The sequence below is a fragment of the Simochromis diagramma genome, unplaced genomic scaffold, assembly GCF_900408965.1.
Source record: "Simochromis diagramma unplaced genomic scaffold, fSimDia1.1 OVJJ01000131.1, whole genome shotgun sequence".
Taxonomy (NCBI): Eukaryota; Metazoa; Chordata; class Actinopteri; order Cichliformes; family Cichlidae; genus Simochromis; species Simochromis diagramma.
The window spans coordinates 8906596-8930666 of NW_024387200.1; the positions used below are offsets into that span (position 1 = coordinate 8906596).

Sequence of the window (24071 nt, forward strand, 5' to 3'; positions counted from 1 at the left end):
ACCCTTGAGGTCAACAGCAGTGGCATTAATCACGCGTTCAGCCAACACAGTCTAGTCAACAACTAAAGGTCCTAAAAAGAGTGAGTGAAGAAACGGGGGGGGGGGGGTGTCACAAGTGGAGCACAGAAGACAGTGTGGAAAATTACAGAGAACACGGTTCACAGCAAGCATTCAATATGCTCATGGTGGGATTTAGACAGAGGGGTATAGGCAAGGTGCATCGGGGGGATATCAAAATGGAGCATGTAGGAAATTACAAACTGTGAAAAGGGGGTGGAAAATAATTTTCAATCAAATCAGCCATGTCAAAAAATATTCTAGAACTAAAGAGGAAGGGAAATGAGGCTAATAGCAATGCCAGGGAAGAATGCACAAGGATGAGGAGAAAAGCAAACAAATGTCAGCAAAATGAACAGAGATGGAAAATGGATACAGAGTGATAGTCATCAAATGAGTATGTCAGCAGTACTGTGAGAAGTAGGAGATGAAAAAGGCAGATGAGTGTCAAATAGGCTAGTTCGCTTTGAGAAAAGATCTAAGGGAAAGGCAGTAAGTGGCAATTTAAGTAGTGAATGTTTTAGCTCTGTGATCAGGTATATGGGCACAGACCAGTTTTACAATGGCACAAGTGAATGTGCCTTTTTTTAATGCAGAACTTTTTGGAATGGAGTGACACCGAGATGCTGGAAAGCTCCTGGATGTTATTCATCCAGCTTTAGTGTTTTTTTGTCTATGTCGAACAAGCTCTATTGAAATTCTATTGCATCCTCACTCTTTTAGTGATTGTTTGACAATCAAGCCAGGAAGATTATCAACTGCAAAATGAGTTTTACAATTCATCACTGTGGCAGCCTGTGTGCAGAGTGACAATGTTCTTTATTCTTAGAGACAGTATTTTCCAACTCACTGCAGTTCTGCAATAATGCAGTCACTGTGGTGAGAAGAAAACAAACGCAATCTTTTCAGAACGCTCATGTCATGTGTAAAGAGATTCATTGTAAAACAACTTTTTAATGGGACCACAAGTATGAACTCCATAAACGATGCCATAAAGCTGTGACACACTAAGCAGAGTTCAGGGGAAGTGCCAACTTAGAAGAGATGGCTGCACAGCTCATTCTTCTGAAAATGTGGAATTTGAATACACTGGACACTAAATCAATGGCATATAGTAATGTGCAAAAGTATCAGTCCACCGCTTTGTTCCTTTAAATTTTGCTAGGGAAATGGGAACAGCAATATATTAAAACATGTACACAAATGGCAATGTAGTCTATAAGGCAAAAAGGGAGCTTGCACACTTCTAATGAGCTTGAAGGTCAACATTTGGGATGACCACATTTATTCTCCAACACAGCCTGAACTCTTATGCAAGTTTTCTTACAGCCTTCAAGTAGTTTTAAGGGACAGTTCTCCGAACTTTATGTCGGTTTTATCACACATTGCTTCAGTGATGTTGAGGTCTGGGCTCTGGGGAGGCCAATCTAGGATGATTGGTGTTCCATTGTTCTTATGCACCAAACTGGTTTTTATATAGTTCTTTCCTAATCCACTTGAGCGCTCAATCTGCTTTAGTCACTCACTTATACATGCACTTTTTTCAATCCTTTTCTACCCAAGTGTTTTCTATCTAACACTCCACACACTCCAATGAACAGATTGGAGAGCAACTTGGGTCCAGTATCTCAACCAAGGATACTTACAGTATCATACAGACTGGAGCAACCAGCCATCGAACCACTAACCTTATGCAGATATGCTTTTACTACACTGGCAGTGTGTTTAGGATAACCCCCATGCTGAAGAATGAAGCTATTGCCTACCAACAACATTTTCCAGATAGTATTTGATGGTGGATCCTCCACAAAGCCTCCACTGTGTTTTACTGTACACGCTCAGTGCTGTACCTCTCTCGGTCTCCCCTGTAGATACTGACAACAATCTGAACTAAAAAATTTCAAGTTTGCATTTATCACTCCATAAGACCTGTTGCCAGTTAGAACTCATTTTCAGTATAGTTCTTGTGTAATTTGTCATACCTCAAACCTTTTCTTCCTATTTCCCTTCCTTTCAAATGGCTTCTTGATTATCACCCCTCAACTGAGACCATTTTTGTTGAAGCTTCGGTGAACAGTAGATGGATCAGCTGAAAGGTCAGATCCATTTCTCAGGTTTCAGTTTTAGGCCTGACACTTCTTTTATCATCCACTTGATCCAGTTTTTTGTTTGTTTTTAGGGCACTGCACACCATGCCATGATATATCATGTTTTCAGCTAATTGCTCTTTTGGGAATCACCTTATTGGTGCAAAAATATTAGTTTGTCATCTTTGGTGGGGTGTTTTATGCACTGAACTAAAAAAATGGGAACAAATTATGTGCTTTCAGTAAAAGACACTATTTAAAATTTGGCCTTCCCTATCCTATCTGTCATGTGTAGACACAAATCAAATCAAATTTATTCGTATAGCACAACACTAGTTGATCCCTTGAATTAGGTGTTTTTTAAAGCTTGAATGATTCAGAGGTCAGCGTTAAGTGGCTTTAACAAAAATACCTCCTCTGAAAATGGTCAGGTACAAGGACTGGACTGAACTGGACTGAAAATGACCAAAAAAAGAAAGTGTCCACAGAAAAACTTTCAAAGACCTTCACAAAGCCTGCAGAACTATTGCTCAACACCATTTTGTTTTGTTCCTTGGAAGCAAAAACAAATCCACACTATTGTATGAGGAGAACAAAGAAATTAGTCTCTATATTCAGTGAGCACTACAGCAAGACCAACTAACCAAGCCTTTTATGATCATTCTATGTAAAGTCAGTCAGTTCCTGACCACTTCATAAGTGGCTAACTGTTTTATTTTGTTTTTTGTATACCAACTTTTGTATATTTAATAAAACAATGCAGAATTATAACATCAAGCTATGAATGGGTTGAATTTTTGCTGTATTTCTTTTCTTCTTTTTTTTTTCTTCTTTTTTCAGTATTTTTGAGCCCTCATAACTTCATAAGAAGAGGACCTAGTTAAAACAGAGTGTCACAACATATTTTTTTTTAAAAAAAAAAGTCTTTTTTGGTTCATAGCTATTGTTGGGTAATAATAATGCCTGAGCAAAACAGTACAAATTAAATGTCTAGAATGTAGACTGACAGGAACGAGCAGCATTAGTTTATCTGTTACTGATGACTTAAAATCTGAAAGAAAACTAGAAATTTTCAAGGGTTACAGTTTTATTATTATGTGAAAAGGTGCTCAATCAACATAAGTTATAGCATATAAAAGGTGTCCTTTATACACATAATATCAGGCTCATCTTATAGCATGATTCTTATTATTTTGTTATAGAACATTTGACACACATCAGCTATCAAAATCAATGAAGCAACTCAAGCAACCCAGTAACCTACAGACACTTCACTTCAGTTCCTGACAGAAACATGACCTTGAAAGGGAACTGGAAATTAGATCATGCAATATGAATTAAAAGGGTTTTCTTCATCATCACACCCATCATCAAAGGAAGAGCAAAATGAGAGGTGACAACTCATCAAATTCTTAAAGAACTAATCAACACATAAGCATGACACATCCATAAACCATCACAACTCTCTGACAAACTTAAATAAAAAACATGGAGCAGTAGCTAAAAACATTCAAAACAATTTAAATTAGACTCCTGTTACTAGATACAATTTAAAAAATACTGGCAACTGCCAGTGCTACCCCTCAGCCTTCTAATAGACACACCTATGACATCAATTGAAACTCCTCAGTGCACTTATTCTTGAGTTATCACACTCACAAACTTGCGTGTCCATGCCGCCCGCCGGCGTGGTAGTGACAATTCCCCATCGGTCTTTTGAGCTGAGGTTTAAAAAGCTGAACACATGGCAAAAGAGTGAATAACTATAAGTTTTCTATTCAGAAAAAAGGGTAATTTCTTATTAACTGTTTTTTTTAATTGATTTAAGAGACATTACCCACTCTGAATCAGCTCTTTCCCCCCCCCAACATTAACTTTAAGTTATGTCCAATAAAAAGAAAGGAATAAAATGTTGGAAAAAGGAAACATTTTCCTTTGTCTCCAAACAATCAAGGGTCTGACTCAGACTCACTGCAATCACTCTCAGACAGCTTTTCAAATAATTGCCATTGCAGATAATAATAATTGCCATTGCCAACACATTGCAATCAATGTGAGACACTCTGCTCCAATAAGCACAACTTGGCTATGACGCATCTCTGTGCAACAGGGGAGTCGACTCAAATGGTTGCTAACTGGTTGTATTCCGATTATATTCCTATATAAAAGCAAGACTGCTGAGTGCCCATATCATTCTGTAGATAAATCTCCATCCACAGCAGCTACATCCCTATCAGAGGAGGGAATTCTCTTTCAGATCTACAAGACTCTGGCTGGACTCTGAATGTAAGTAATTAATGTGGTAGTTAATGTGAACTTCTGCGTATGGAGACGGCAACACGTTTACAACAGATTTTGCAAATTTTACTTATCACAAGCAGATTGCAAATTTGACCCCATTCAATCGCAAGACTGCACCTCACTGTGAGTAGTTGCAGACCTGGTCCCCATCTTTTCAGCAATCATTTGAAAGGCAACAAGATCATTGCACACAGTGGCAATCCTTTTTGTCATGTCAGGTTCAAACCACTGTTTTTCCAAGTGTAAATACAGCATTAAACAGTTTAAGATAGTTACTCTGTGCTTAGTCATAATGGCATTATGTTGCTTACTTGTTTCTGTGAGAACCTTCAACGCCTAATTATTTTTAAAAGATTACACAACTTCTTCCAGTGCACACTTGGAGCCTAATATTAATATTTTTAAAGAACTTGATTTTAACATAGTGAGTTATATTAAAACATGGTTGCCTAAGTAGATTCAAGGTAGGCATATTCCTGTGTTTATTCAGCACCAGGAGAATGAAAACAGCTATTAAAGTAGTAATTACTAAGAAAAGCAACAATGTAAATTAAATATGAAATATTTACTTTAAAACACTACAATGAGCTGGAATAACCAGTGAAAGCATGAGGCAAACATCCGTTTAATGAAAATATTGTGACCATCTTATAACCTTCAGCCTGGAGGCTAAGTTGTCGTCTCGTTAGTGGAGAAACAGGGCGCAGTAAACATTTTTTTCTGTCATAAAAATGTCCTTGCCATCTACAAGCATAAAAAAAGCAGGAAAAAACAAATAAAGCAATAAAAATCAGAAATGACAGAAACATAACAGCAGAAGCACAAAGACAGAAACGGCACAGCAACAACAGACCACATTTTTAATGTTAATGACTCGTTGACCTTTTGTGACGACTTACATTGTATCAAAGACAAAAGGACAAACTGAATTCCCCTTTGGCAACTAACATTTATTTTTAATTTTCAGTTGTTCTGGCTTTAATAAATTGACAGAACCTATATATATGTATATCATAAATTAGTAATAGCCAGCAATTCTGGATAGCTTCAAGCATATCTTTAATGTCAAAGTTGTTACTGACTGCCTTTACTTTCACAGAGTGCAACAACATACGACCCGCACCTCCAATCTAATCTACTTAATTGGAAACCCTGACTCCAAATAGCTTTTGGGGAAGTCATTAACACAGAGGTTCACTAACATTTTCCAGCCTGTACCATAGATGATTACTCAGTGCTTTCAAAAAAGACCAGAGAACAAAAATACAACAGTTTGGGATCTGTCAATTTAATCACACTGTGTGTATGACTATGTAACAAATGTACATTTTACTACGAGTTAAAATTCACAGAAGATAAACAAAAAACTGAGAAGTTTTGTTGTTGTTGTTTTTTTTAATGAAAAATCTGATGAGGTCACATCTGTCCGAGGCTATATTGTTATATATTTCAGCCCACAGGTTATACCAGTGCTGGCATCCTTTACGTGAAAAAAGCATAAATCCAGGAAAATAAGAAATACTGCTCATCACAGTTTTACATGGAATTCATTTATGTTCTTTTCACTTGCCTACATATACAGTATAGCGATTTCAGGTAATTTTTTTTTCAGACCCTCAAGAGCACTTACCTTCACTGAATGTTAAGTAGCACCTGAAAGCTTTAAATCAGTAAGCCTAAAGGTTTATATCTATTTTTTCACTGCATTAGTAGATAATTTAGTCCTAAATGCATTCAATTTGCTATACTGAAAAGGTTATCTGATAAAAAAATAATTATCGTCAGTATAGTTAGCAGCATTATAGGACTGTGCAATGTGCTCAAGATACAATTCGTTTAGGTACAGAACAGGTAAATGCACCAAAATGTTTTCCATTTTATTTTGGTACTTAAAATACATTAAAATTCCAAGCATGAATTCTCTTGGCTAAAATCAAATTCAAAAAGCCTTAATCCTTCAAAAAAAATAACCAGGAACATGGTTTATCAATTATTCTTGTTCAGCATTCATTATTATTCTTTCACCAAACAGGAGATACTCAGAATATGAAACTTGAGTTCAAAGAACTGGGACAGTTTGTGCAAATGATTCCATTAACTCTGAGCCATGAGGAAACCAAAGCCCTATCCAGCCACATGCTAAAGATTTTTTTTAAACCAGATTTAAACTAAATTGAATTAACAGTTTCATGGAGTCAAACTTTCTTCACACTAGAAGTGAGAGAAGAGCTCCAGACTCTTTGAACCGAGACAAGGCTCAAGGCACTTTCAATCATCGTGGCCATCCATATTTTGCACGCTGTGATTGGAGTCGTTTTTGACCCAAAACACCAACAGAAAAATATCAGCTTTTCCCAAATATGAGAGGTACTAAAGCAGCCACAGCTGAAATAACTTGAGACTCACCATTACTTCCATATTCTGTTGTGGCTCTTGAAATCCATGGACTGTCAGTTTGCGAAGCACTAAAAGGAGCACAAAAACATCACTATGCAGGATTTTCACTAATTAAAAATTAACTATATTCAACATCTCCTCATAATTAGTGTTGCATAATTAGCTGCATATATTAATACTTCCATGTTTTTAATCAAATGGTGGGATCGTGACGATTATATTACCATGTTGTGCTAATAGGTGACTGCATGTCTTTGCATGATAATGCGGGTTTGTGGCATGCGTGCATGTGTCTGTGCAAGTGTTGCTACCTTTAAGAGAGAGTAGTGTCCTCTCCAGCGAGCTGAGTGCCGCAGCCTCATCTCTGGCGTAGATCTGCTGGAGGAAGCAGTCTGTGTGATGGCTCCACAGGGAGCATGCAAAGCTGTAGATGCCCGATGCCAGCTGCCAACATACACATTAACATTTTGGTCAGGCACACCTGGGTTAATCTGGGTCTCGAAAGCATTTGAGGTCATTTCACTCAACATAAATGCGCAAGAAATTCTGGGCTAATATGAGTGTAGCTTTGTACAAGAACCTACTTTTGTTTTTATTTACCTGTTTTTTATTGTTTATTAGTTTATTAACATTAAAAATATCCCTTCAGCACACCATCTTGGATCACTTTGCCAGTAAATTAATGTGACCACAGGTAAACATTGGCCACTGACATCAGAAAATGTCATTTTATTTGTTGATATGGTGACAACAAGGTCTGTGTCGGCGAGCGGCTATTAAATCGGCGCGTCCCTCCATGGAACATCAGAAACTCAATTGCTGGTGATACACTCAAACAAACAGGAAGGAAAGATGGACCTGTGAACAACAGGTCTAATTTAGCTCCAAATGAACTTCCAATTATAGTCTCAGTATTATTTGGGCTCAAACCAATTACACTTTCCCCCTCCATGACAGCAGCCTCCTGTAGATGCAAAACAAGATCATCAAACGTAGATAAAAAGCACTCAGTTCTATCAGCCAAGTGTGACAATGTCTCCTTAAAACATCCAACAAATCTGCCAAAGGAAGAGAGTAAGTGTAAGGAGGGGGGGATTCTAACCATTAAATCTCATTAACTATTCAAAATTGACACTAACATTGCAGTGGGATAACAGTCAAGTCTTTGCTATTTGATTAAGATAAACAAGAAGCCCACATTAAAATTACTCTGTTGAAAATTGTGAACACCATACTGTATATCAAACAAGGAAAGCAAGCAACTTCTAGCCAGAGGAACTTTGCGCTCTTGGTAACACTCAAGAGTCAAGTGGGAAAAATCTGAGAATCAGTGGTTAAGTTGATGTTCGGCTGTTCAAAGAGAAATCCCTACTTTGACAGCACAGCATAGGCTTTGATATATTCTTTAGAGAAACCGCAAGATTGGCAAGTTTCTTCTTTGGAGAGATTTCTCTACAGCTTGTCGTTTTCCATTCCTCAGATCCCAGACTAATCCAACCCATGGAGCCTAAAAGTGATGAGCCAAGTTCAGAAAACAACTTCATATTGTTCTCATGACTTCCTCAGTCTTGGTGTTTCAGTAGACTAATACGCTATTGTTTATATGGGTTTTTACAGTTTCATTACATTCTGTGAATGCACAACAGGTAAATCGCATCAAAGCGTCAATACACAGTTTCAAAATGTTACAGACATTCAAAAAATATAACGACCTACTCCAGTCGACAGGTGCATTGTAGTCTACCTTCTAATCCCCTTTTTATTCCTCACTGTGCTACATCTGTGTAAAAAAAAAAAAAAAAAAAAAAAACTAGTACATCCTTGCCGTTTGCATTTTCTACCCCATGAATCAAAAAGAACATAAAAAAATTAAAAACTATTAAGGTGCCTTTAAGTATAGGTCTGTAAGGTCCTAAGGCGAACCCGATTTCTGAATTAGTCCTCTCCCTAATGGCCCTCCAACACTACAGTGATACTTTTAATCTTTCAGCAGCGTTACCAGTCTTAGAATTACTATCCAATTACTATCCGAGAATATAATTACAGCATAAGCAAAATATTTGTATGACAAAGTATACACATGATTATTAGAAGAAGAGAGGAGGAGGAGAGGAAAAAAGAGGAGAGGAGGAAGAGAGGAGATTCAGTGTCAAAGTCATCAGTGCATCATTAAATGAGTGCGCTGTTTAATGGGGCTCAGGCTGCCTTTGTTTCTTGTGTTGCCTAAGGGCAGAAATTTTGGCATACAGGACGCCTCTGCCTGGCATCCAACTATTTGGTCTCAGCCACTGCTCTCATGTCCTTTCACCCTCTGTTGGTCTCCATCTTCCCTCTGCTTGATCATCTCATTCCTCTAAAATCTTTCTCTCCACAAATGGCCTTTTTTTTTTTTTTTAACTCAAATTTAAATCAAGCATGAAAGAAAAATATTGTATAATGTACGCTGTATTCACCAAAAATACTTACTCAAAAGTTAATTTGTCTCAACGCAATATCAACAAAGACACGGAAACGCTGATAACCATTTCTAAACAAGTCAACCATGCTTGAGTCATGTATGACAAGGGAATATTTTTGCTATAAATCTTGTATTTAACATGCTTCTAACAGAAGCTAAACAGCATCTCATAGAGACAAAACCTAAAAAGTCTCAGGATAATCTTAGTATTCATCTATTCATTTTCAAAATCTTCTGAAGGAGGAAAAAAATAGCAACAAAGAAAAAAAAGTTATATTGCAGAGAGCAGGAGTCTGCAACCTGCAACGTATAAAAATCCAGAAAGTTTCACTGTTTACCTAGCATAACCTTTTATTCAGGTATATACAACTGATGTATAAAGAGCAAAACACAGCTAAAAAACACTAAGAATAAGAATAAGAAGCAATGGAGAACAAAAAGGTTGTAATAGAATTTTGTATCAACACTGGACCAGCTAATATTGTGGACTTACATCCTGAAAAAGCCGTCTGTCCTGCGCCAGTCGTTTGGATGCTAGAGTTTTGGTGACATGATAGAAGGTTAACAGCGCTCTGTGCTGCTGCAGGCCATCCTGACCCTTCACAGACTCGAGCAGAATGGGGATGAGCTCCGGCCATTGCCTGGGGCAGTCCAGACGGGCCACCTTGGCTATCAGTACTGCGATCTGGGTTGCTATCTGTTGAAAAAAAAGAAAAAAAAATACATGCAGGAAAGAGAAGTTGACCAGGGGCAAAGCATAAACACAGCAGAAGGTGGAGCAAACTTGATGGGAATTTTATTACGTAGTTCTCTTTTAAAAATAAGTAGCTCGAACAAATAGCACACAGAATATCAAACTTTTTACAGTCAACACAGTGTACATAGTACATGCATCTGGTGACAGATAGGGAATCAGTTGCATGGATTAAGTTGATTTTTAAAATAGAGCGCTTGTGCCTGAGCTATATCTGCAATGTGCATCACATGATCTGGTAACAGCTTCACTTCTCATATTTTTTTTTTTTTTTTTTATTGGCTTTCCACTGAGCCCAACAGCTGAGCAAATATCGCTCAAGTCTACGCATTACTCCAACACAAACTGCCGGTAAGACACTTAATACTTCGAGATTAATTTCAAGCTCAAACTGAAAAAGACACTTTATACCTCAAGACTTAATGGACATTTTATGATAAAAATTAAAGCTCCTTATATTATTTGAACACACTCCAAATGGTTTTTTTTTTTTTTAATGTGAAAACCTTGCGTGAGTTTTTGTTCTTATGGTTGTATAAAAGATTTATCTCAGAACGTCTTGCAGTACACAGTTAAGTATTTAAACTTGCATCCTCACAAGCATCAGTAAGTCAATTTGTACACAAGTTACACTCACTCTCTCATGCACAAGCATAAAGCACCCTCATGAAATTTGGACTCCACGAGAGGCTGTGACTAGAGAGACATATGGTGTCCAAATCATATTCATTGCTTGCCATATGGACCCGATCAGTCCTGATGTTCGAGAGCTGTCCCACAGGGACATACAACCTGTAGAAACCAAGATGGATGGCCATCATTTAGGGCCAAGTTCCAGGTCCCCTCAGACAGATGTATTACGCTGCTTGACTCCTGAATTATTTGTTTGTTGTAACCTTCCCCACACAGCCCCCCCAAAAAATGTCTATCAAGAAACTACAAATAAAGTCCCAGTACGCAAAATTAGCAGCTTTCATCACTTTCAAATCTCATTCTATGGAGTCGCATTGTGACAGCCTAAAAAAATCTTAATGCCGTCAGTCAGATCCTTTGTAACTTATCTGGTTTTGATAAAAGCACTTCAATCGAAATCAGTGTTTTATTCATCAGTATACAATGATCAAACATGTTTATTTCCCTCTCCCTCTTTATTTTCCCTGCTCACCTGATTGACAGGCTCGTTGAAGTTTGTGATTAGACCAGCACGCAATGACGTCTTCTCCTCTTCTGATAATGCACTGCGAACAAACCAATCAAAAAGCTGTTCAGAGGAAGTAGAGAGGTCGAGAGAGATGAAACAATAAAGCTGACAAAAAGACAAAGGCAGCACTTAATATAGAAAAACAGACACATTTGAAAACGTCTATAGATAAACGAGTACAGTATTTCAGTATTACTTTAAAACAATCTTGCCCCACAGTAATTTTGCTTTCACAGTACTGCGCAAAAACCTTAAACCACCTTTCATTTCTTACTTCCAAGCAGCCAGACGTTCTTGCACATGAACAGTATCTGATGGTCATGTTCTTAAGAATCATGCAGTACCATATGGAAAGCATCAGATTGGCAACAGCTTCATTTTTCAACATGACAATGATCCCAAACACCCTGCCAATGTAGTAAAAACATTCCTGGATATCTAAAAAATAAATAAATAAAAAAAACACAATGGACGTAATAAGTCACTGACTGGCATCCCCAGAGCCCGGACCTCAACATTATTTAAGCAGTGTGGGATCATCTTGATAGTAAATGAAACCAAAGGCAACCAAGATCCAAAGAAGAGCTTTGAATGTCCTTTAAGAAGCTTGAAAACTATTCGTTAAAACTACTTGAAGATGTCATAAGAAAGCTTGCATAAGAGGAGAGACTGTGATGAAGAAGGTGGTCATCTCAAATACTGACCTTCCATACTGTACTTCCATGTATATTTGAACCTTTCAATAAATCACTGCAGATGAAGAAATGAGGAGTGGCTCAAGACTTTTGCATACTACTGCACATTAATTGTAGACCTAACATAGATAAACTGTTACTTTTTTTGCACAATGTCTTTATTCGTGTACCTCATGTTGCAGATTTATTTAATTCATTTTGATCTTAGACACAGTAATCAGACTGTAGTGTGCAGGAATATTCATTCAAATTATCCACAATAAAACAGGACCAAGTGTTAAACCCAGAATTTTCTAGCTGAAGGCGAGAATGCCAACTACTGAGCCACCATGTCGCATTACGAGGAGCGAGTGCCAGCCGCCCTGGCATTGTTGAATGCAGCACATATCCTAAGAGACCCCTATTATCTCAATTTGGATTCTAGACGTGCAAATCACAGACTTTAATATTATGGCAATAATGAATATGACAAAATAGCCAACTTGGTAAGGGATTTATTAAAATCAATTAAATGTGTTACATTATTAAGTGAAGATCCTGTGAAATGCATTAATTAATTAGTAAACTTTGAATAAACCTGCTGTCCTCCAAACCAGATATACTTTGGAGGTCGCAAAATAGTCACAATTTGTGTGAATATGCAAGAAAATATGTTGTTTTATGATGAGTTACCCTGTTCTAATTCAGCTGCTGCTGAAGTTGGGCACATTGAAAGCATCTGATTTGAAGAACCGTGAGGAGTGACTCATGCTGTAACCCGTGGCAGAAAGAGAAGCGAGATGGGTGGAAGTCAAATTACTTGCAGGGAGATTGCGAATTAGTAATACAAGATTTGCTACACACACATATTTTGGGAATACGGGGGTGAGGCAAGCTTTAAAGAAATACAGGATGAAAGATTAAAAGATATATTAACGTAAGCAAGTATGCTCCTGAGCCCCATTTTGTCCTTGTAAGTCTGCAAGGAGCTAGAAAATCTGATGATTTGAGGGCGAAAAATATCAACCAAGTGAGAGACACAAAAAGATTTAACACAATGCACAGACTGAAAATTTCCTGCAAGGGAAACACTCAACTCCAAATTTTATTAGGTTGTTCTGGCTATTATGTGGGTGTTTCCAGCCACATAATATGTTGCAGGGAGATGTATTTTCAAAAATGCATTTGAATAAATGCAGAACAAGAAGCAGATTTGGTGTAAAAACCTCTCTAGGAACTGCAGGTTGCTCAAGTGAGTCACTCCCTCAGCAACAGTGGAGAATATAGGCCAGCTTTCTATTGTTTTACAAGTAATTTAAGTGATTTTACAAGCAAATTACTTAAATCCTACTTTAACAATATTTATTCATTCATTTGCCAAACTAGGGCACACTATAGTACAACTCCATAAAATTAACTCATCATAACAATTCAGCTAAATCAACCGATTTCCAACTAAAAATGTAAATCACCCGGTTCTGCATAAATGTCCTTTTCGTTTGTACAATGTTGGTTCTGGTTGCATCGAGGTCAGCGGTTTTCCCAAAGCTGACAGTACACCAGGGATGGCATAAATGTAACAAATAGATTTATCAGTTTAACATTAGGTTAAGTAAGAATTCTTCAGCTTTAAGTTTTTATGTTGTAATTTGAAGTCACTGGGACATCTGTTGATCAGAGCGGGTAGCTGTAAACAGGTAAATTACTGTATTATCCATTAATGTCATATTTTTAACTGTATTCATCTCTGTAGTTTTAATATTTGATTATTATTTGATTGTAAAGCTGCTTTACCTTTTACATTTGTACCATCTTAATTTAGGCTTTTTCATTAAGTCCATTAAAAAGGAAGTTGACCTTTTTCATAGGAGAATTTCTGGGCTTGTCACAGCAGCAGCAGCACATGTGTTACATTAACACTGATGACGGCACTATTAGCTCCAAGTGGCACAGTCGTGCTAAAATGAGCCAGGACACAGAGCCGAGTTGGTGCGGCCTGTAATGGTATCTAGTAACACCATTTTGGATGGAAATGGGCATTAGCTTTTTTAACAATGACTTGTTAAAACTATTTATCATCATCTACTACTCTACCCAATACTGTAACTAAAAGTCCCTTCAGAAAGTGAGATGAAAATCTAAGGCTTGCTGTTCAATAATTGCTTATTTAAAGGACTGACGCAAAAACGTGGCTTTACTAATGACTTAGAAACAATAACTATTATAAATGTACCTGGACAAAGTATTTCAAAACCTCAAGTTAACTAAATCTGGCAACACACTCACAGATTTCTTTTTAGCAATTTTTAAATTAATTCAGTTAAAGTCTATTACTGTAAGCTGCTGTAACAAAAATGTTATGTCATGTTGCCTACACTTCATACACTGACACCACATGAACTGTGCTGAGTCACACACTATCCAACCCCTGGGTAAATGGCATTGTCCAAAAGTAATCGCATCAATAGTCCACGGACCACAGCACTACACCAAGTAACATTTAGTTTACAGAACTACTGACAAGAGTGAATCAACTTTGGTAAGAGCAGAAAACTTACCAAACTTACAACAAGAAACAAAAATGAACTGCAACAATGCGAAGCGGTCAAAGAGTGGCCACAAGTGCTTAGGCAGAACAGATTACCTCCAACCAGCTCCTCTCCTGTGAGTTTAACAGCAAACGTCCATTCAAACCTTACAAAAGCCAGCTAGTCAGGTACCCGAAGAAAATTTGTAGGTTTTGACTACTAAAATCCGATCTTACACCAGACAAAAGAGACACAAAAGAATAAACCGAGCATAAAATCAAATCACAATGATATGAATAATCAGGACAGAAGGTAAAAAAGGGGGGAAATGGCAGCTGTGAGAAGTGATGGAGAGAGAAATGCAGATGTAAGCTAAAACTGGTGAAGGAAAGACAATGGGAAAATGGAGGACATGGAGGCTGTGACAAAACAGAAAATTGCAACTGCAAATATGAAACAAAAAGATTTGAAAATAAAGCCTCAAAATCAGGCAAAGAGATTAAGACCGATGAATAGACATGCTTCAGGAGTGGAAGAGACAAGAAAGGAAACGATGAGCTGCAGGAGAGAAAAGAAAAGGTCTAAAATGGAAAGGCAGAATAGAGAGGCTGATTAGCAGCAGAGAACGTGACACAAGCAAGCACTTACTGAGGTGCAACTCTCCTCCAGTATCTGTCGATGCCATTTTTGAAGTACAGAACCGCAAGCCACCTGACATTCACATCCAGCATGTGGTTATTGAAGATATTCTGTGGAAAAGAAACATAATCAGCTCAGCTCACAGTGCCTTGTTAGCTCAAATGAGTAGGACTACACAGTACTCTGATGGCTACAAGCCCTTTAAGATACAGCACCATTAAAATCCAGGTAACACTGACTTTATGTTACAATATGTCTCAAGTGACCAAACTAATGCAGCTTTACTTATCATAAATGCCAAAATCACTGAGATTTAAAACGTAACCACAGAAAATACTGCTGTGTAAAGTCATTCTTCCTTACACGGCAAAGGCAGAGGCTCCATAAAGAGAGAACAGTAACATCAAAGATTGGAAACTTAGTCCTTTCAAGTTTAGGAGATAACGTGACTTTTCAACATGATTTTTCAAAAAGCATAACTTTTGCTTTAATGCAGACCTAAAATATCCATCTGTTTTTTTTATTTAACTATGCAAGTTAAGAAAGAAACAAAATCCTCATCAGATTCCTCTCTGAAACAGCAATTCAGCTGGTTTGGTTCCCTTGCTCTTTATTTACTGACACCTTCTGTACCATCTCTGAGGTGAGAGATTAAGAGAGACCGCTATCATACTAAATGAGATGAGACAGCGCACACACAGCACACCATGGCCTAATTGCCAGGGACCGTGGTATCAGGAACATCTCGTGAAAATTTTAATCATCTGTGACTCCAGAGATAACACTGAACTCAAAGCTAAGGATGACCCAAGATGGGATTTTTGAGATGGGGTCTAGCAATATGACCCCACCCCCCAATTCCACAAAACATCAAAGCACACACGCTTTTAAAGTGAGTTAAAGAAAAAGTTTGTGGTGATTTTCAGTATTACAAATGTAATAATAAATCACCTTGTGATTGTATGTCCCCACCAATTATGCTACAGTTTGTACCTATGTCTAAAAGTTCACACAGGAAAAAAAAAAAATGTCTTTTACATTTTTGCAATGTAAGGTCAAAGTTAACATCTTGGCCATCCTACACTTGCAAATATGATGGGCCATTAAAGGAGAGAAACAAATGTCACATTCTGATGTGCATTCTCCTCCATTAATCTGAGGCCATCTGAATGCATCAGTTTCATGAGCAACATTTATTTCCTTTCCATAAAAGTTACAATCTTATTTGGCTGGCTCTGGTAACATTCACTTATCACTTTTAAAATGGCACAAGTCTGAACGGCATCCAGGAAGAGACAGACTCACAGAACTGTCTCGCACATCGTTAGTTGCTCAGCTCACTCAGTCAAGCTTGTTGGAGAATGCCCTGAACAGCAATAATGTTAGGTGGGAATTTAAAACAAACAAACAAAAAAAAAAAAAAAAACCTCCATGTAGGAGGAACTTTCACTTTATGCTTCGCCATCTCTCTATGTCCTAACTAACCTCAGGGAAATCTCGTAGTTGGTCCTATACGTATGAGATATGCAAAAAACCAGCTTGTTATTATTTTACAAAAACTACCAGGGTCAACTATTACTATTAGCCTCCCTGTTACTAATAGACAATTGTGTATTGTGTATCCTTTTTTTCTGGGTAACAGCCCGCTGTGACTTGTTGTAGCTTTAAACAAGTCTCACACGTTTTCTGCAAGGTTGCAAACCTTTCTTTGTCCATTTCTGTGCAGGATCGTCTTCTTTGACACTTTGCTAGTCATCCACTAATGTCTTGGCACTTGTTCTGGGGTCTTTAGACACAGCTTTCACTAGTTTTCTTTCTAGAGTCCTTCAAATCTTTTGCTTCCTTCCTTCCTCTGCCAGGTTTGTTCTATACTGTGTGGCTCTCTCTTCAATTTTTCAATAGTTATACACTACACGCTCTGATAACTTTGTATATCCATCTTCTTATATGTAAGCATCAACAACTCTATTTCTCAAGTTTAATCTGATTTCTTTTGTTTTTAGTATCATATTTTTCCCTCAAGTTTTTATACTGTTTTTTAAGATAACCTTCAGTTTTAACTTGATTTTACAAGCTTCAAGCATTAAAACACATCAGTTCACAGCAGTGCTTTGTGCTCAATAAAAAGTTTAGTTTTAATATTACCAGAGAGCTGATAATATTGCCACTGGTAATATTTAGTTTTTCTTAAATAATTCTGTTAATGTGTGTAAATACAAATATTCTATGCTTTCTAACGAAAACTAGTATTTCTAGAAATGCTTCCCTTGTTTTGTTGAAAAAGCACTTGGGAAAAACCAAAAAACTTCAGAACTGCCTAAATTCTTTGTGGCACAGCTTCAACAACGTGACCCCATTCCTCAGACAACAGTATCACACAGTTGCACCAGATTTGTTGGCTGTACATCAATGATGTGACTCTCCCATTTCACCACACCCAACAGGTGCTATGTTGGATTACGATCTCATGACTTTGAAGGCCACTGAAGTACAGTGCTATATCAAAAGAAATCTTTGGATCTTTGTGACTTTGAGTGCATTACTCCTGCTGGAAGCAGCCATCAGAAAATGAGAACGAAAACAGCCTTTACACAAAAAAGTGTGGTCAAAAAGAGATGGAGATGGCCAGCCACATTACTCAGGTAGGCTCGGGTGTTTAAACAATGCTCAATTGGTACTAAGGGGCCCAAAGTATGGGGCAACCTTTTATTGTCAATTTTGGTGATGTCGTGTGAACTGTAGGTTCCTATTCTTAGCTGGCAAGTGTGTCACCTTCATATTGGGTGTTCAGATACTCTTCTGCATACCTTGATTGTAACAAGTGGAGTTATTGTGGTGTTCCTATTAGCTTGAAGCAGTGAAGCCATCTCCCCTGACCTCTGGCAGCAACAACGCATTTTTGTCCAGAGAGCGTCTGTTCAGTGGATATTACAAAGTTTCTGAAATATTAGGACCAGCCTGTCTAGCACCAACAACCATGCCAAGCCAAGCCACTTGAAATCACATTTTTTCCCCTGTTTTGACATTGAGTTTGAACTTCAGCAGGTCATCTTGGTCATGTCTACATGCCTAATTGCGCTGACTTGCTGTCATATAAATTTGCTGATTAGGTATCTACATTAGTTGCATCAGTTTAAGTGCTGTACCCAACAATGTGACCGGTAAGTCTAAAAGTTATTTTCCTGAGTTAACTGGTTACTAAAGAGATGGAAGATCCAGCAACACCTGTAGTATACACAGTGTTGGGGAGTAACGGAATACATGTACCACCATTACGTATTTAAAATACAAAATATGAGTAACAGTATTCCATTACAGTTACCGTTTAAAAAGGTGGTATTCAGAATACAGTTACTTTGTTGAATTAAAAGGATTACATGGCGGTCTTTTCCTGTTTCCTATGTTAGGCTGTCCCCTCTCTATTTTTGGTAATTCCACGCCGGTGGAAACCCAAACAAAACACATATTAAGAGGCTCTAATGCCTGTGTCTCAATCTCGCAGCCCATGTTACCCCCACTTGCGGCCCGCATAATTAAAAATTATTGTACAAAAAATGATTTAATATGAAAGCAATAGGCAGAGTGTTACAGGCATAGCCCGAAAGAATGTAGCCTCATGGGCAGTATAGCCCAGTTCTAAGTAAGTTCTTAAGACTCGACTGTACTCTGTGTTCGTGTTTTCCTCCAAAACAATAAGTTCTGGTGGAGCAGCCTTTCAACGCCTCTCTCTGTCTCTCGCTAGCAAACTTGACCCAAACAACAAAGTAAAGCTAGTTTTTGGCTATGAGCCCGACACGGAGCCCGACACGGAACCCGACGTATTAGTCAGAGGTTCCTTTACTGCGGTTCGGAGCCGCGGACCTGTTTTATATACGCGCGGAATAGTTTTCCGTACGAGATCGCTGCAAAAAGTGCAGCCTTACCTAATGTCAACCTACTGTTACTCATTATATATTACGATTTAAAAATCTAGTTGGTATTGGTATGGCGAGTAGGGCTGCTACGATTAGTCGACCAATCACGATTACGTCGACTGTTAAAATCGTCGACGACTAATTTAATAGTTGACGCGTCGTTTGACGCTTTGTAAGATCCCAAAAGACGCAGGAATAAGTAGCAGGATTTAAGAGTGTAATAATGGACTGAAACAGAAGATGGCAGCACTGCATGTACAAGGATGCCAGCTGCCGTTAAACCCCGAAGAAGAAGAAGTAGCTCTGTCCCAGAATTCATAGCGCAGCCCAGCTCAGTTTACAACAATGGCGGCAGCTAATTAGTTTTAATATTACTCTTATTATTCTTTCTGGGTCACAAAATAAACGATTAACATATTTTCAGGCGAGAATGTAGCTGTGTAAACTTCAAATATCTGCTCAGTTTATAAAGACACCACATATTTTCAAAAGCGCTCCGACGTTTTTGGAGACGTCTGTTACCCACTAGCTCGATAGCTAGCCGGGGTTCAAGGCTCACTAGAGCCCGTGAGAACACCGGACTGCCGGCAAATCGTTTTCAAACCCACCGCTGTCTTTCGCTACTCAGGTTAAACATGATATGTAAGTCACTTAGATAACTTAAAAATGTTATTGTTTGGCTTTCTTTTAGTATTTTATTTGTTCCTGATTAAATCTGTTTGGCTGAGATCAAAGTTGTAGTTTTTACACAGCTGAATAAACCTCAAGCAGATTAAACTCCATCGAAACAATCTGCAAATATCATTAAAATTTAACAAACTCTCATCTCGTCTTTATTTTTAGTTAGCACATACCTTAAACACTTAAAGCTGTAAGCTAATGATACAGGGAGTGCAGAATTATTAGGCAAATGAGTATTTTGTCCACATCATCCTCTTCATGCATGTTGTCTTACTCCAAGCTGTATAGGCTCGAAAGCCTACTACCAATTAACCATATTAGGTGATGTGCATCTCTGTAATGAGAAGGGGTGTGGTCTAATGACATCAACACCCTATATCAGGTGTGCATAATTATTAGGCAACTTCCTTTCCTTTGGCAAAATGGGTCAAAAGAAGGACTTGACAGGCTCAGAAAAGTCAAAAATAGTGAGATATCTTGCAGAGGGATGCAGCAGTCTCAAAATTGCAAAGCTTCTGAAGCGTGATCATCGAACAATCAAGCGTTTCATTCAAAATAGTCAACAGGGTCGCAAGAAGCGTGTGGAAAAACCAAGGCGCAAAATAACTGCCCATGAACTGAGAAAAGTCAAGCGTGCAGCTGACAAGATGTCACTTGCCACCAGTTTGGCCATATTTCAGAGCTGCAACATCACTGGAGTGCCCAAAAGCACAAGGTGTGCAATACTCAGAGACATGGCCAAGGTAAGAAAGGCTGAAAGACGACCACCACTGAACAAGACACACAAGCTGAAACGTCAAGACTGGGCCAAGAAATATCTCAAGACTGATTTTTTTAAGGTTTTATGGACTGATGAAATGAGAGTGAGTCTTGATGGGCCAGATGGATGGGCCCGTGGCTGGATTGGTAAAGGGCAGAGAGCTCCAGTCCGACTCAGACGTCAGCAAGGTGGAGGTGGAGTACTGGTTTGGGCTGGTATCATCAAAGATGAGCTTGTGGGGCCTTTTCGGGTTGAGGATGGAGTCAAGCTCAACTCCCAGTCCTACTGCCAGTTTCTGGAAGACACCTTCTTCAAGCAGTGGTACAGGAAGAAGTCTGCATCCTTCAAGAAAAACATGATTTTCATGCAGGACAATGCTCCATCACACGCGTCCAAGTACTCCACAGCGTGGCTGGCAAGAAAGGGTATAAAGAAGAAAAAGTAATGACATGGCCACCTTGTTCACCTGATCTGAACCCCATTGAGAACCTGTGGTCCATCATCAAATGTGAGATTTACAAGGAGGGAAAACAGTACACCTCTCTGAACAGTGTCTGGGAGGCTGTGGTTGCTGCTGCACGCAATGTTGATGGTGGACAGATCAAAACACTGACAGAATCCATGGATGGCAGGCTTTTGAGTGTCCTTGCAAAGAAAGGTGGCTATATTGGTCGCTGATTTGTTTTTGACTGTCAGAAATGTATATTTGTGAATGTGGAGATGTTATATTGGTTTCACTGGTAAAAATAAATAATTGAAATGGGTATATATTTGTTTTTTGTTAAGTTGCCTAATAATTATGCACAGTAATAGTCACCTGCACACACAGATATCCCCCTAAAATAGCTAAAACTAAAAACAAACTAAAAACTACTTCCAAAAACATTCAGCTTTGATATTAATGAGTTTTTTGGGTTCATTGAGAACATGGTTGTTGTTCAATAATAAAATTATTCCTCAAAAATACAACTTGCCTAATAATTCTGCACTCCCTGTAGTTATATAACAGCAGATGCATGCTGGTGCAATAAGCTGTACGTCCAATGGATGCATGATCTGATTAGTCAACTAATCGCAAAAATAATCGGTGACTAGTCGACTATCAAAATAATCGTTTGTGGCAGCCCTAATGGCGAGTAGCCTACAGTAATAGTAATAAAATCACACAATAGTACTTTCATGTAGTTGTAAAAAGCATGATAATACATTAAGTAATCCAAAGTATTCAGAATACATTGAGTAACATAACGGAATATGTTACAAAATACATTTTGGGGCATGTATTCTGTAATCCGTAATGGAATACATTTTAAAAGTAACCTTCCCAATACTGAGTATACAGAAGACCTTTATTGCTTAAGCAGCACATTTCCGCTTGTAGCCTTCATCAGCGTCATCATCAATTTAATACTGCAGCACTGATTCAATACCTGCAGCATCATCATCCGGAGGATCCATCCTTATGCTTCTCCAAAGAGAGAGAGCTCAGCATTTTTAGTCACACAGCACAACAGTCGTAACTACATTTACTGCCTTTTTTTTAAAAAAATTTAAAAATTTAAAAAAAAAAAAAAAAAACACCCCAAAATAAAGACCGGAATAATCAGAAGCTAACAACAAATTACTTTGTGTACCTCACCTCACAAAGCTGTCTTTACAAACTTACACATTACTAATTGCTGTGACTTACTAAAGGTTACTAAAGTGTGCATGGATGCATTAGCATAACTAGATAGATAATTTGCAAGATGACACCCTAAGTAGCTGTGAAAATGTTTTATTCTAATACGGTTAAAAGAGGAAGTCTAACCTAATGCATCTAATATTACGTGATGTACTGTTAGACCTCACCCATAGTACTCATTGTGCAAGAAGCATGGCTCATTCAGTAACTGTTGTAACATCAACAAATATCATCAATGTTTGAATAATAAGATCATGTCACTGTAAAACCCGGAATGTAACATATCCCGTGTCTAAGACGCAACAGGACTACGAGAGGAGACAGACAACAAAAGCTATCATTAGTTTCACTATATTTCACATCGTGGAGAAGTAGTTTCAAAAGGAGTTTTCGGAGAGACTTCCAACGTGAAAAGGAAATCGCATGCAGTGTTGTCTCACAAATCTACAGTGTATTATTGGCAAATATAAAGGAAAATAATAAACTGTTCCATGAATGTAATAATCATTCGAGCTTAGCCTTGCAGAACACAACCTGAGCCAATTTATTTACGAAATGCAGAGAGAGATGAAAGTGAAATCCATCTCATTGTATTGTATTGTATGGTTTAGACAGCAAACAAAAATGTGTGAGGATCCACTGTGGATCCACAAGGGCTTTGTGGTGAAAAGACACCAAGTGGTAGGTGCCGGTCAGGGCATTGTTTACCAGCTTTATCACCACACATGCTTTTGCATATTGACAGTTGATATGGTTAAAAAAGAAAAAAAAACTTGTTAGTTACTTTCGTGTGAAGGTGACTGGACAGACTGTTAAAACAGAAAATATCTTACTCCTCAGTGTCCTGTTCTAATGCCGAGAGAAATATTTCCATCCATCTGAAAACAACGAAGCCCCAAAATGATACATTTCAGCAGATAAATTAAACCCGGTGGCATCTAACTTTCAGCAAAATACCCTATTAAGATCTTTATTAGTTTTAGTGGTTTTGATGTAGACTTTATTTCTCTTCTTTGATATCATCCCCTCACCAGAAGGACTGAGTAGAAGCCTGGCTGGGTCTCCCACTGCCGGAGCTGCTCCTCCGCAGGCTTGAGCACAGCTGTGTCCTGACTGGTAGCTTGGGTTAAGGCCTGCAGCACCACTGAACTGGCACTGTCCATATCCATAGCTGGATATATCTGAAGGAAAACATAAGAGGGGAGGGAGAGAAGGAGAGGCAGACAGAAAGCAGAATTTATTTTTTCTGTCCGTGAAAAGTTCTGGTTGAGCTGGGAGTAAAACCTTTCAAAATAGTTTCAGTGTAGCTAAAGCTGATGCAGTCAAATTACATCTACAAAAAAAAAAAAAATGTCAGTACAAGGAATTTCTGTTGCTTTGTCTGTGGCTGCATCTTTTTCCATCTTATTTTTATTATAGATCAAGCAGTGCTGAAATCACTGTCAAACTGACTGAGAAAGAAACAAACCCATCCGAATAAAGAGAAGCGCACCTAATAGAAACACTGACAGTCATCTCGGCTGTACAAAGAGCTGTTCTGTCCCAGATAGAATTCAAGCACCCCAGCTTCACACGTCCAAAGGTGTTTTTCAGTCTCAAAGGAAGTACCCGAGTCACTTTCACAGTCTGAATAATGAACTGTTGCCTAACCAGGCCTACACTGATAACATGAATCCTTCATTATGAGCTCAACCTTTCAACGAAGGGATTAACAGATTTTGTTTCCCTTTTTTTAAACACTCTCCTCAGTACAAAACAAAACGAGCCATTTACAATATGAATTAAAAAAAATACATTTATTAGTGTTATTCCAAATACATTACATTAAAAACGTTTTTAAATAATCCTTTTAACAAACCAGTCATATTAAATTGGCACAGAATTCATTTTAAGTGCCATCCGTGAAATCATTAGTAGTATGGTGGCTGACTTTTCA

General features: G+C 38.1%; 1 protein-coding gene across 1 annotated transcript in view; it reads right to left on the minus strand.

Moving 5' to 3' along the window:
- The window catches only part of ipo11 (importin 11), a 73555-nt gene that overhangs the window by 43818 nt on the left and 5666 nt on the right, over window positions 1-24071 (minus strand). Inside the window, exons 2-7 of the mRNA XM_040050386.1 lie at window positions 23167-23316; window positions 15106-15206; window positions 11220-11292; window positions 9794-9997; window positions 7154-7286; window positions 6852-6910 (exon numbers count right to left, since the gene is read on the minus strand). Coding sequence (XP_039906320.1) covers window positions 6852-6910; window positions 7154-7286; window positions 9794-9997; window positions 11220-11292; window positions 15106-15206; window positions 23167-23304 — 708 coding nt within the window. The 5' untranslated portion in view covers window positions 23305-23316. The remainder of the gene's footprint in view (window positions 1-6851; window positions 6911-7153; window positions 7287-9793; window positions 9998-11219; window positions 11293-15105; window positions 15207-23166; window positions 23317-24071) is intronic.